Raw genomic sequence first — 14,353 nt, forward strand, 5'->3', positions numbered from 1 at the left:
TGCTCTCATGTGGATATGTACAGTATTGTGAAATGACTGCAGACTTGCTAGATTATGAGATGGAGCTGGGACATTCAGCAAGGCCTCCATGTGTGCATCTACTTGCTTATATTGCTGGCCATATTTCTCCTTCAACAGCTCAACTGAATGAATATAGTTAGTATCAGTTAGTGGAAAGCCACCAATGATGTTAGCTGCATCCCCCTGTAACTGGGTTCGCAAGTAATTAAACTTCTGTGCCCCTGATAGGTGTGGGTTACAGTCAACTGCTGCTGAGAAACTGTCCCAAAAGGACTGCCACTGGAGGGGATTCCCATTGAAGGTAGGTAAGGCTAGTTTGGGAAGTCTACTATAGTTGTGATGATGTGTAGTTTCACTACTCTCATGTGTGGTACTACTATCATGAGTGGTGGCAACAGCAGTAGCAGCAGTTGAGTGTATTGGCTTCTTTACTACTTCTGGTTCATGCATAGCTGTATCTTGTATGGGTTCATGTGTAGCTGCATCTTGTATGGCGGGCATTAATTTAGGTGACTCACGTGATTTCGTAGAAAATTTACGAGGCGTTGACTGTCTTGTGATGGGTAGTTGGCCGGCTCGTTTGACATACTCTGTCAGAAATGCAATTCTTTCTTCCAGTGTTGTCAGGTATGTGTCAGTGTCACAGACTTCGGTTTCCAGGTCTCCTTCATCTTGAATAGCTGCCACGATCGCCTCGTCCAACTTTTCTATCTGATCCCTCTTCGCCATCAGTTGTGTGACAGTGGTAGAAGCTAAAATTCGTTGAGCTTCGGGGATAGAGTCAAGGTGTACGGCCTCAAGTTCAGCGGAGAGCATATCTTCAACCTTCGCCAGGAGTTTGGTCACGCTTCCCTTGAGTCCGCGTCGTTTTACTCGGTGACGTTGTAGATCGTCCATGTCTAGTTTTGATCACAGCACCAAATGACAGTACAGCGGCGTTACCTGTAGAGATAGTAATCCTGGTTACAGCATCAAATGACAGTACAGCGGCGTTACCTGTAGAGATAGTAATCCTGGTTACAGCATCAAACCGTTAGCGATGTTTGACACTCGTAGAATATTGTAACGTCGACCGAGTACGAGACCAAAGGTAAAACACTAACACGTGTTCACACACTGCTGAACTAATCATACGCACGTGAGCAATATACAAAACACACAATACATATCTATATATACTTAATGTTAATCACTGTCCATGACAGGTACGACTAGACTTTCACCTTTATCAACTCCCCTCACCAGGTAACATTCCTGTTATGCTTTAATGCAAAGTGCTTCAGAGACTGGTCACAGCTCACACCTTCACTTTCCTTTTGTTAGAATTCCTCTCAGAATTAATCCTTACACATATATTCATGTACTGTAAACTGCCTTTAGCCCAGAATATCATCATAAACTACTTCCACCTGGCATTCTGTTTAAAATCTTCTCAGATGATTGCAATTTAAACCCACAATCATATATAATAGTGTCTCGCATGATGTCTACTAGTTTCAGAAAGTCCTGAATGTTCTCGTGTTATAGTGGAAGGCTCTAGTGAGTTTCTGGCTGGCATATAGGTGATAATACATTTGTGTGGTTGAGTGGGTGAAAAGCCCTAAATGTTGGTGAGTTGGAAGGTCTGTTAATGCCTGTAGCCTGTGAATACAGGGAGCCAGAAACATGTAACAAAAAAAAACATGAAGAATGCAGAAATAAAAATCCAGACCCAGTGGTGACTTGATTTCCAGCAACATGTAGTCTAGGCACAGACCAAAGGAGCCACAACATGTGTACAGCTGGGATATTAGGGCTTCTGCTATGTTTTCAGTGGAGCATGAATCGGTCCTTATGAGGAGAATATTTAGGAAGTACAGCATAGGAGTTCCCTCCCCCATCCCTATTCCTTTTACGTATTTTAAGGGATCACATCACATCAAGGGATCACATCACATCAAGGCATCACATTACATCAAAGGATCACATTACATCAAGGGATCACATTACATCAAGGGATCACATCACATCAAAGGATCACATCACATCAAGGGATCACATCACATCAAGGCATCACATTACATCAAGGGATCACATCACATCAAGGCATCACATTACATCAAGGGATCACATCACATCAAGGGATCACATCACATCAAAGGATCACATCACATCAAGGGATCACATTACATCAAGGGATCACATCACATCAAGGCATCACATTACATCAAGGGATCACATCACATCAAGGCATCACATTACATCAAGGGATCACATCACATCAAGGGATCACATCGCATCAAAGGATCACATCACATCAAGGGATCACATTACATCAAGGGATCACATCACATCAAGGAATCACACTGAAAATAAACTACAGGCACTTTCATTTGCAGCCATAACTTCGGTTTGCATTAGTCTACAATGTTGTAATTTGGCTTAAAATATTAACCACATCAGCCAAGGTATAGTGTTAGCCCTGTAGGCACTCACACATATGGGTATGAAGGTGGTGTAGTAGAAGAAATGACGATAATCTTGTTTACGTTTACCACATCATAAACAAGTGCATGTGACACGTATATCGTTGGAGCTACAGAAACGAAGCAAAGCTTTTCGAACTCTCCATGAGCAGGCGAATAAGATGGTGTATAGTTTTAATCAATTTGAGTCTTCCTTCTTTGAGTAATGGCCCAATAAAAACTTGCGTATTTTTTCTTTGTGGCATGTGTAATTTCATGAATTATTTTTAATTTTCATTTTTCTCAATATGCATGCTTGTGTGAACAAGTCGGGATTTTGCTGAGATGGTCACATGTAATAGTTGTAACATGGGCATGAGGACTTGCGGCCCTTGGGCAGTCGGGCATACATATTAGGCAAAGCCCGTGTTACAGCTAATATGTAATACTTATCAGGCTGATAGCCTGTACAGGGTGATCAATCACCCAAACCAATACGAGTGCAGCCACTGGATGTATTATATATGCATACCTAAAATTTTTGATTATGGATCAGCAGCTAGTATGTTCTGATTATGTTCTGTTATGATAAACGGACATATCCTAGAGATATGTATCATGGAGAATTTCCGTTACGTGAGTTTAATGTTTTAATCAGTGTTATTGAATCGTTTATGGAAAAACTACGCAGTTCACTAAAGGTCTAGGCAGGTAAGCTTGCTTGTAGAGTGGTTACTCCATGTAGAATGGTAGCTTTGCGATGGGGGCATGTCCGTATTCGAGAATGTGCGGAAACGATTGATGAATAAGCTATAGTACTAGTTTTCTTAGCCCAACGTTTTTCAACTCGTAGGATGGTGAGGATAACAAAATGCTCTCCGTCTAAGTGGTTTTCATAGCGAAATCCAAGTCGTGCATTCTAGTCACGTGAGTGTTAATATAAACTATTCCCACAATTGATTTCAGCATCAATGTCTATATAATCACTGCCCAGTTGTAGACCAATGTAGCCTGGGCAGCTCCTTTGATGTGAGGTGTGAAAGTGTTACATATACTTGTATGTAATACTAAGAAATTTGGTTTAGAATTATGATACTGTTAATCTAATTCCATATTAACATTCAATACATTACTTACAGTTTATCCACCTTCATACTGTGATTTATGATGAAAGAGTGCAAGTAAATTAATCTATGTGGCAACTTTTGTGTATTTGTAGTGATAGCGCTGTTACCATGGTAACACTTATAGTTGACCTGCGTTGTGTTACCATGTTAACCATACAGCATAACGGGAGGAAATTTGGACGAATTTGGCGATTGTTGCAATTCGTCAAATTTTTCCTCGTCAAAGCTCACATGACTGGTTAATTAGAATACTGAAGTCAGCACATTCGTCAAAATTTTCCTTGTAAATACTTGACAACAATGAATTTTTTCCCCGTCAAATTATTACGCCGTACGGTACATAGTTGACCTGTGTAGCTGTACTGGTATAGGGTCTCTAATAAATTCCAACAGTGGAAGCCATACCTGCAGTAAGAATAACATCCTGTACAAGCTGTGATGTGGAAGGGGTGTGGCAAGCCCAAGTTTTGTGTAGCCTATGTAGACCACTTCCCCTTTGTTTTGAGCTGGGAGAACTCTTCTCACCCAAACACAGAAAACCATCCTGGCCACACACAACAAATATTTCATGTTGGTAAATACATGATCATTGTAAAGTATTGATGGAACTGGACACAGTAGATATTGTAGTTACTGTATAGAGGGAAACTTTGATGCCGGTTTAAATTTTTCCTCAGCCAAAATTTGTAAAGTCCTGCACGTGATATTTTAAGAAAGCTGTGTGGTGATGTCGATATGGAAGTATTTTAATCGTGTCTCTTCTGAACTGGTGAAACGCGATGAGGGACTACCTGAACCAACAGGTCCGTTGAACAAGTCTGTGCCAGTGAAGGCTATTGAACTCGCTAATGCTGAAGTTAAGAAAGTACAGGCACGTGAGAGTGGAGGTTCGACAAGTGGAGGTAAAAGAGGACCGTATCAAATTCTGACACCTGCCTAGAGACATGAAATTGGCAAGAGGGCAGCGGAACACAGCACAACGGTTTCCTTATATTACTATGCCGAAAAGTATCCGAAGCTAAAATTAACAGAACCTAGTGTGCAGATGTTTAAGAACTTGTACAAAGAGTTATCAGGCAATCCAGACCAGCAAGGTGCTTCCAATAAATCTGATGATGCTAATGTTGACACTGATGAAGATGCTAAACTAAAGGTTAAACAAGAGCCAGTGAAGGAATTGCTACGGAAGAAACAGGGCCGACCATTTCTTCTTCCAGATGAATTGGATCATCAAGTCCAGGTGTATTTAAAGGATCTTCGTAAACGAGGTTTGCCGATTAATTCAGCTGTAGTAACAGCAGCTGCTGAAGGGATCCTTATGAATAAGAATACTACTTTGGTATCAAAGAATGGTGAGGGTGGTATCAAAGTTAAACTAACAGATGATTGGGCTAAGTCGTTGCTAAAAAGAATGGGCTATGTTAAGCGGAAAGCCTGTAGTAAGGCCAAAGTAGATGTTGAAAGATACGAGCAGTTAAAGGATGAATTTCTCCTAGAAATCAAGGTGATTGTTAACATGGATGAAATACCACCAGAATTAATCATAAACTTTGATCAAACTGCACTGAACTATGTTCCAGTATCTCATTGGACAATGGATCAAGAAGGGGCCAAGAGAGTTGAAGTAGTAGCCAAAGATGACAAGAGACAGATTACTGCAGTTTTTGCTGGTTCATGTTCTGGCCACTTTTTACCACCACAGTTAATTTATGAGGGCAAGACCAGTCGATGCCTACCCAACTATGAGTTTCCTTCATCATGGCATATTACGAAGACGGAGAAACATTGGTCAAATGAACATTCTATGAGGGATTATTTTGAAAAAATCATTTTTCCATATATTGACGAAAAGAGGAGTGAATTGAAACTCAGCAATGAACAGCCAGCTTTACTGATCTTTGATAACTTCAAGGCACAGTGCACCCCTCCCTTACTATGCCTTCTTGATAGACACAATGCCAATGTTGTACTGATACCACCAAACTGTACAGACAGACTGCAGCCACTAGATCTAAGCGTTAATAAAGCTGCTGAAGACTTTTTACGTAGAAAGTTTAGAGAATGGTATGCAAAGCAAGTGTGTGTACAACTGGATGGAGCACAGAACAAACCAGTAGATCTTTGGCTAAGTATCCTCAAGCCACTAGGTGCTGAGTGGATTGCATCATTATACAAGTACATACTGGACAATCCATCCATTGTCAAGAATGGGTTCAAAGCTGCTGGCATTCTTGAAGCTACTGCTATATGTGATGATGATGATTGATATTATTATAGCTATTAAACAGACATTTTGCATTTATTAATTCATTATATGTGATTCATGAATTTAATTAGCTAGATTTTTATATAACTACTTACAAGGGAACAGAGACATATGTTTGTGGTCAAAACAGTCAATTAAATGTGCCATCATAGATTCTTGCTTAAACTGCAATTTTTACCATGTGTAATGGCTGTGGAATTTGCAATGGCAAGCAAACCACAATCAGTTGTGCCCTTCTGCTTTTGGCTGCAAGAAACAGTAACGATTAGTTTAATAGATTTGCTCCACTGGAATAAATTGTAAACAACAGCCTCTGTTTCCATGTCACAATATGGGAACAATGAGTCATATATGTTTACTTGGTTAAGTGCACAACCCACGGTGCTGGCAACTATCCAATGGTGACGGGAATAACAATAAATTATTTGTATTTTACTCGTTTTCGGTCAAGTTTAGCTACTTGCTCTGTAACAATGTTGACTGGAGACCATTCAGCTTGTTATACTGTTCCTTTAGCAATTGTTGTGCTAAATTGATGTCATCGTCAGACAATTCACTGCCCATTATTATCCCTTCCGAATCAAACACCTTAGATCTTTTCTTCAGAGGAGAATGTACATCTTTATCCTCTGAGAAATGAGTAAGATCAACAACAGTTCTCTGTTCTTCAGTACTTTGTAAAACAGAGCTGCATGGAACCAAATCTTTACCTGCCAACAATTTGATCTCAGGTTTCATGACTTCTAGGGTGCTCACTTCATGTGTATCTATAGACAAAATCTTAAATGACTTTCTTGTCTTTGTATTCTTGAGAGTCGGCTATGCTGAACGTTAACTCACACAGAAGCTGAAGTCCACAGATCAGATGAGTACTCTCAACTTCCAGTTATTCTACAAACAATATTTCCTCCTCTCCTTATAAATATAGAGCAAACAGAAGATATCGTCCGAGGTACGTGCCCAACCACGTGCATATTTCCATCGATCAGCTTCATCATCGCCACTGCTTGTGGATCGTGTCCGTTACCTGCCTCTCGTACACAAGAAACGTCTTCTCCCACAAATGGATTGGGCCAAATAGATTGGTAGATGTGGTAACCTCTTACTTTCGAATTCACGCGAAACGTAGATACCATTTTTATATTGTGACGTTCAAGCTCATGTTGTTACTCCTTTTAGTGCCCTTGACGTGTTGTAACTCAATTATTGTAGGAAGGGCGTGCGAAACCTGGATAATTCGTCAAATTTTATTCCGCCAAAGATCATCAGGAAAGCAATTCGTCAAATTTTCCCTTCATCAAAGTTTCCCTCTATACGGTATGTTGTAGTGTCATATTAGAGTGTATACCTTTATCACATAATTTCTGACTAACCTGATACAACAACATCACATGATGTAGTACACAGTGTAGCCCAACAAATACTACATGTGTACACTTAACTGTATCCTAAGCCATACTAAACTAACACTATATACCTCTAGTCCATTACCTCTCATGATAATCAGTCCTTATGTCTCTAAGGAAGTTTAGAAGGTACGTATGTATAAACATTCATCCAGTAAGGTCTATCACCATGGTTACCTGTCCAGAGGAGGTAGGACATTTGTGCACACTGCTTACTGTAATTGCTTAATTATTATTTGAATTTCATGTGTAGTTCTTCATAACTTAGAATTATTTACTGAGCCTTCCTCTGTGAATTGTGTACACTTATTTGTTTCACAGGTGAAGGCACTAACATGTCAAGTACTGCTTCAGGGGTTAGGTGATGAACAGTCATGTCAGTGACAATGGTAAGTAATTGGGTGTAATTATTATTGTTGTCATGGTAGTGTGAAGGGATGTGTGTTACACTTGTATGCCATATCATTGATGGAATTTTCCAAATACGTGTTTAACCAGTTAGTCCAGGCTGTTGCTAGTGGCAACCTATGCATGGAGCAATGAGAGTTCTAACAAGTTTGTAACACAGAACATTACAGTAAATTGTAATGTTTGTATAAGGGAGAGTATTACACTTCAGCTTCCCTCAGTATGTTCTCTAGTAATGTGCGATAATAAGTTTGCAACTATATCGATTAATCACAATAATTGCATCACAATACGATAGTTATCACGATAGTAAATGTAAATGATAAGATGCGTAATGTAGTACTAAATTTACTTATTTTCTATGAATACAGGTAAAGGCACATCCTGTATGCCCGAAAGCATATATGTCCTGCCAAAATATAGCAAAGTTCAATTTCAGAAAACAATTAGAATACACAATTGAATAAACAAATAATGCTTGAATTGTTTGAGTAATTCCAGCAAAGTAAGAATGTCTAATACTGGTGCTCACGATGATCACAAGCTATTATCATATCACGATAATGAACCACTGCGATATGATTATCACACTATCGATATTATTGCACATCACTAATGTTCTCATAATAAAGGTTTGACCTTATCAATAAATGACTATGTCTCAGTAGTGTCATCCCCAGCTGCTCACGTGCTTGTTTACACAAAGGCCATCTGGTGACATTATTCCAACTTCTTGGTCCAAGAAATGAGCATCAATAAAGTACAGGTGTATAGTGTGGTTGCCTAAACGTCTTTGTTCTAATTTTACGTGCATCAAGTTTTAGTCAGCATTTATTAGTCACACCAGCAAGTTTTGTAAAGTAACGCTCATTTAAACAGCTGGAAGGTTTATTTACTTGAATGTACTATTAACATGAATGAGCACAAGAAACACATTATGCGATCTTCATGGACTTACCAGTGTCCTCCTTTGTGTCCCATTCATCTCTGCTGACAGTGAAAAGTGTTGATTTGTGATAGCACGTGATGGATTCCCTTTGTAACGGAAATCATCTGTATTTTTCATAATGGCTATTTTGATTGCAGAGGTGCTTTTTGAACAGTTCTTGATTTGTACTGCTGTGTAACGGGTTGAACATAGCTGACAATGAAGGCTAATGGATACTTCACTTTTCAGATAATAAAAGATACGTTTAACTGGGGTGCGTGGCACGATTTCTTTCTTTTGAATACTTCACTTTCAGGTGATACTATTGATATAGCTGGGGCATGTGATGCCATTTCAGATGTGGTATGTGTGGGTTCACCAGTCATAATAAAAAGTTAACAAACAAGTACACAAAAGGATTTGGAATTTTCAACTAGAGTAGGGACCATAGCACATCACTAAAAAAGTACTGAAACAAGTTGGAGTAGTGCACGACATTAAATCACAGTAAAACAATAAGAAGTGTTATATCCCTACTGTGCATTTCCATTATGGTATCTTGAACACAGTAGGAATATAACACTTCTTATTGTTTTACTGTGATTTAATATCATGCACTACTCCAGCTTGTTTCAGTAGTTTTTATCGATGTGCTATAGTCCATTTTTTGTGTACTTGTGCCATATTGTACAGTATACACAACATTGTTGATCACATGTTGATCACATGATGATGGTTTACTAACAGGTATATAGTAATCGTACAAGGAGCAGGGCTATCACCATCTTTACAACTTGTGCTGAACTGATCTATACTATGAGTGATGTGTTCCCAGTAAGTGTGTATATGTAATAGTTGTAACATGGACATGATGGCTTTGTCTGTACGTATGTATGTATGTATGTATGTATGTATGTATGTATGTATGTATGTATGTATGTATGTATGTATGTATGTATGTATGTATGTATGTATGCCTGACAGCCCGAGGGCTGAGGGCATACATATCATAGGGATCAAAGAAAAATAATGAAACAAGAGAATAGCTAGCAAGAGAGGTTGTCTATACCTGGAGATAATAGTATTATACTAATGGACGTTTATTCCTTGTACTTTAGTCTATACCCATAACCATATTAGGGATTAAATTTCAGTATATCTGCAGGTATAGGCAACCTATCTAAATTGAATTTAAAAAAAAACAAACATTATAGAAACTAGTTGGAAGGTATTGGGATTGGACTGAACACATTTTTGGATTTGGTCATGTCTAGTCAATTTTGTCAAGTTGTTGTGAAGGAAAGTAATATTCCAGGAAAGCCCTTACCTCAATGATCCCTAATATATGCTACAGTTACTGTTTGATAGAACATAAAAATGCTCTAACTGAACATTTTCGATTTCAGATAACCAAAAGCCACTGTACATGTGTGCTGTTATGTTCATTCCCATACTCCATTCCCTGTTCCCATACTACAGGCTGCCCCTAAAGAACTACTCAACCCAGTAATCCCCCAGTATGTGGAGACTTTTGCTGTATTGTTGAGCACACCCTCAGGGCAACATGATGATGACATTGCTCATGTGATCCACAAAGAGGTCATTAGTCATTGACCACTCTACTAAGGGAATTCCCCAAAATGATGGCTGGTCACCTAGCAACTGTGCTGCAACCCATCTGGAATATTGTGATTAGTAGCACTAATGAGTATCCATGGCAACAGTAATGTTGTGTTGTTGGTGTCCTTAGTAACATTAGATATGTCCGTTGTGAGGTGAACAGTTTGATGGGGTCAATTCAAATGGTGGACTCCGATGGTCAGTCAGTCTGTTTATCTGTCTGTATTGTATGTGACTATCAGATGTGTGTAGTATATCATTATTATTGTATACGTAAAATTAGGAATTTTTAAGTTCAGTTAGGGATCATAGAAAAAGTAGGGAAACAAGGGAGGTAACCTATCTGCAAAAAATATAGCTGCAAGGCTATAGCAGATTTATCAGCTGCCCACACAATTAGTCGTGGCATAGCCAAGGGTGGGGGTGAGAGGGAATTTTTTTGCCCAACCGTCACAGTTCCTTCACAAACTTTTGTCCAACCATCATATAAGTAGTAGCTAGCTCAAACCTATTTATTCATTACACTTGCCAAAACTTGAAATTTGGTCTGCCTGACTCACTCACTCACTCACTACCTGACCACAAGGGCAAGCCTTATGCCTAGAACCAACGAAACAGCACACGGCCACTATTTTACACTGACTCACTGCCTGACTACAGGCGCAAGCCTAGAGCCAAACGAAACAGCACATGGCCACTACTTTACAGCACAATAACAAGCTCACCAGTGGGATGTGCCTTTTGGGGTTCCGACGAGTGTAGGCCCTCTAAACCTTGTCATTTCGTTTATCTTTAATCAGGCTGCTTGTCTTCTTCATCCAACGAAACCATATTGAGGTGATAATTTTCCATATCAACCCTTTCTTTCAGCAGCATACTTTAGATGTCACTGAATGTGAACTATGAACTTAAGAGTTTGAGGGAAAACAATTGCATGGAACAGATGCATTTTTTTCTCCTTTCTCCACCTTTTCGAACATACTTTCTGTGACGGTTTTGGGTAGGCTGTAGGACCAGGTGTCCTACAGGCTTTCGGCACTTGTGCTGTAAAGCCTTAATAAATAATAAAATACGTAGATGCACAGAAAATGTGCATCAAAAAAGTCCTAAAATTGAAAAAAAGTTAACACCTAAATGGGATCGAACTACTGGTTATATTCTTTACCAATCACACTATTTGTATGACATATTATACAGTATACACAACATTGTTGATCACATGTTGATCACATGATGATGGTTTACTAACAGGTGTATAGTAGTCGTACAAGGAGCAGGGCTATCACCATCTTTACAACTTGTGCTGAACTGATCTATACTATGAGTGATGTGTTCCCAGTAAGTGTATATATGTAATAGTTGTAACACGGACATGACAGCTTTGTCTGTACGTATGTATGTATGTATATATTTATGCCTGACAGCCCGAGGGCTGAGGGCATACTTATCATAGGGGTCAAAGGATAAAAAAGTAGTGAAACAAGTTAGGTTGCCTTACCTGCAGACTTACTAGTGGACATTTTATCCCTACTTTAGTCTATACACATGATTGAATTAGGGATAAAATGTTCACTAGTATATCTGCAGGCATAGACAGCCTCTCTTGTTTCACTACCTTTTAGCTATTCCTTGTTTCACTACTATTTTTCTTTTGATTAGCTTAAACTATAACCTAGTGATGACTAATGAACCTACACATACTGCATTTAAAAAAGAATTTCATCAAGCACATCAAAAAATTAATTGTGCATCTGAACACGTACCTCAACAATCAATTATTGATAAGTGAAGTGGTCATTGCATTTCATTTTTGGCAGTGTTCCACCTGTTACACAACATTACAAATGAAGAACACTATGAGAAGTGTCTCTATAATGGATAATATGGGCATTTAGCATGATAGCTAGTCGATACAGACAGGAAGCCATGTCACACTATCACGAATTGATACCTTCCAAAAGACCTGGAACACAAAGGAGGACAAAGGTAAGTCCGTGGTGTGTGTATTGTACGGGCTGAGGTTGGAAAAATGGACGTGTCAGGGCAAGCAACATCGAATAGTGAAGAAATCAAGTTTGTTGCCTTATCCTTTGTTGAGTATGTTTGACTGGAGGCATCAGTAGAGGTGTGCGATATATCGAAAATTTATCGATATCGCGATAATTTTCCGGTATTATTATTATTGTATCGAATTCAATATTTCAAATGCTGATCTCGGTATTTTATCGATTAATCGATATATCGAGAAAATTTAGATAAAGTTACAGTATTTTGGTCTGTGATTGTGCAATCGTGCTAGAAATAAAGGTCTGTTATGTACGATTTAGCAATTTTAAAAGCTTATCTACCAGTTTCCTAGGCTTGTTAGTAGTACTACATATAGTTCTATTATAGCACATCTATAAATATTGGCCTCCCACGCAATTAATCCACCCACACCATTTAATTAATTATCAAAATCGAATCGATATCGCGATATTTTACTAATTATGTATCAATATCGTATCGAAATCACACACCCCTAGGCATCAGTTAGTCAGGCAGGCAATCAGTTAGTAGAAAATTTAGTTGAATTTTTAAAAATAAAAAATTATAGAAACTAGTTTTTTCGTTGGTCTGAAGACATTTTTGGGCTTGGTCATGCCTAATCAATTTTGTCAAGGTGTTGTGAAGGAAAGTAATATTTCAAGATAGCCCTAACCTCAATGATCCCTAATATATGCTACAGTTACTGTTGTACTGTATGATAATACATACAGGTGTTTTTAAACCAGGTACACACCCACAGCTGGCCAAAAGCTGGCTGTGGGCATGTGCCTGGTTGTCTGAAATTGTTTTTGTAAAAATGTGTGTGTACCTATCTATATATCTATCTACTTATCTCCCCTATGTTTGTCCGTACACTCCCATGTCAGCAAATCCTTTTAGTGGTAAAGCAGTCAGCCTATGAAAATTGTACACTAGATGAAGCTCATGTTAAAATAGAGCATAGGTAAGTGAGTCAACACCATAGCAGGCCTCTTAGGCTACTAGGAAATGCGTATCTCTTCGAATTGAAAAGAAGCATGTCCCTATATGTATGCATATGAAAATGAAGTGTAGCCTTGAGGTTTTGTAGAGAAAATTTGTGGGATAAAACACTATAGACGAACCATAAAACGGTTGAGAAGATACTTCTGTGCGTAATTCCTTTCCATGTTCCCATACTACAGGCTGCTCCCAAAGAACTACTCAACCCAGTAATCCCCCAGTTTGTGGAAACCTTTGCAGTGTTGTTGAGCACACCCTCAGGGCAACATGATGACACTTGTTCATGTGTGATTCACAAAGAGGTCATTAGTTCATTGACCACTCTGCTGAGGGAATTCCCCAAAATTGTGGTTGGTCATCTAGCAACTGTGCTGCAACCCATCTGGAATGTTGTAATTAGTAGTACTATCGAGTATCCATGGCAACAGTAGTGTTGTGTTGTTGATCTCCTTAGCAACATTAGATATGTCCGTTGTGAGGTAAACAGTTTGAGGGGTCAACTCAAATGATGGACTCTGATGGTCAGTCAGTCTGTTTGTCTGTGTTGTATGTGACTATCAGATATGTGTGGTACATATATATCATTATTATAAGGTAAATTAGGGATTTTTCAGTTCAGTTAGGGATCATAGAAAAAGTAGGGAAACAAATGAGGTCACCCATACCTGCAAATATACGTACTAGTGAACATTTAATCCCTAATTCAGTCAAGGGTATTAGTGTTACACCAATAATCGGTTGATTAATTGCTAGCAGCCGATATTAGCTAATTTTGAAAATATCGGTATTGGTTACAAAGCAGACTAATTGGCCAATTAATCAAAACCCACAACCAATCAGTAAAGACAGTAATTATCATGTGATAGTAAAAAGGAAGTGGTGAACACAATGGTCAATAGTAAAACATTTATTTTTATAACTGTTTAGGCTTGTTTGTCTGCGAAAAGTATAGCTGCAAGGCTATAGCAGGCTGTGTATATTTATCGGCTGCCCACGCAATTATTCGTGACATAGCCAAGGGTGGGGATGAGCGGGCAACTGTCACCAATTTTTTCCCAAACATCATAAGTAGCTAGCTCAATGCTAGTTATTCGTTGCACTTG

At 38.8% G+C, this 14,353-nt stretch overlaps 2 protein-coding genes across 8 annotated transcripts in view; one reads left to right on the plus strand and one right to left on the minus strand.

Annotated features, from left to right (window-relative positions):
- Positions 1–2,009, minus strand: part of LOC136252613 (protein NLRC3-like) — a 64,992-nt gene extending 62,983 nt beyond the window's left edge. Inside the window, exon 1 of the mRNA XM_066045114.1 lies at positions 1,733–2,009. Coding sequence (XP_065901186.1) covers positions 1,733–1,901 — 169 coding nt within the window. The 5' untranslated portion in view covers positions 1,902–2,009. The remainder of the gene's footprint in view (positions 1–1,732) is intronic.
- The window catches only part of LOC136252616 (importin-9-like), a 39,320-nt gene that overhangs the window by 5,501 nt on the left and 19,466 nt on the right, over positions 1–14,353 (plus strand). For 5 of the 7 annotated variants that reach the window (XM_066045122.1, XM_066045125.1, XM_066045120.1 and 2 more), the window contains exons 3-7: positions 7,586–7,653; positions 9,348–9,434; positions 11,472–11,558; positions 13,433–13,662; positions 13,714–13,771. In XM_066045122.1, coding sequence (XP_065901194.1) covers positions 7,639–7,653; positions 9,348–9,434; positions 11,472–11,558; positions 13,433–13,662; positions 13,714–13,759 — 465 coding nt within the window. In that variant the 5' untranslated portion in view covers positions 7,586–7,638 and the 3' untranslated portion in view covers positions 13,760–13,771. Of the gene's footprint in view, positions 1–6,928; positions 7,176–7,585; positions 7,654–9,347; positions 9,435–11,471; positions 11,559–13,432; positions 13,663–13,713; positions 13,772–14,353 lie in introns of those variants that run through there. The other 2 variants (XM_066045124.1, XM_066045126.1) reach the window with 2 other exon arrangements.

Source organism: Dysidea avara, chromosome 4, assembly GCF_963678975.1.
Source record: "Dysidea avara chromosome 4, odDysAvar1.4, whole genome shotgun sequence".
NCBI classification, from domain to species: Eukaryota; Metazoa; Porifera; class Demospongiae; order Dictyoceratida; family Dysideidae; genus Dysidea; species Dysidea avara.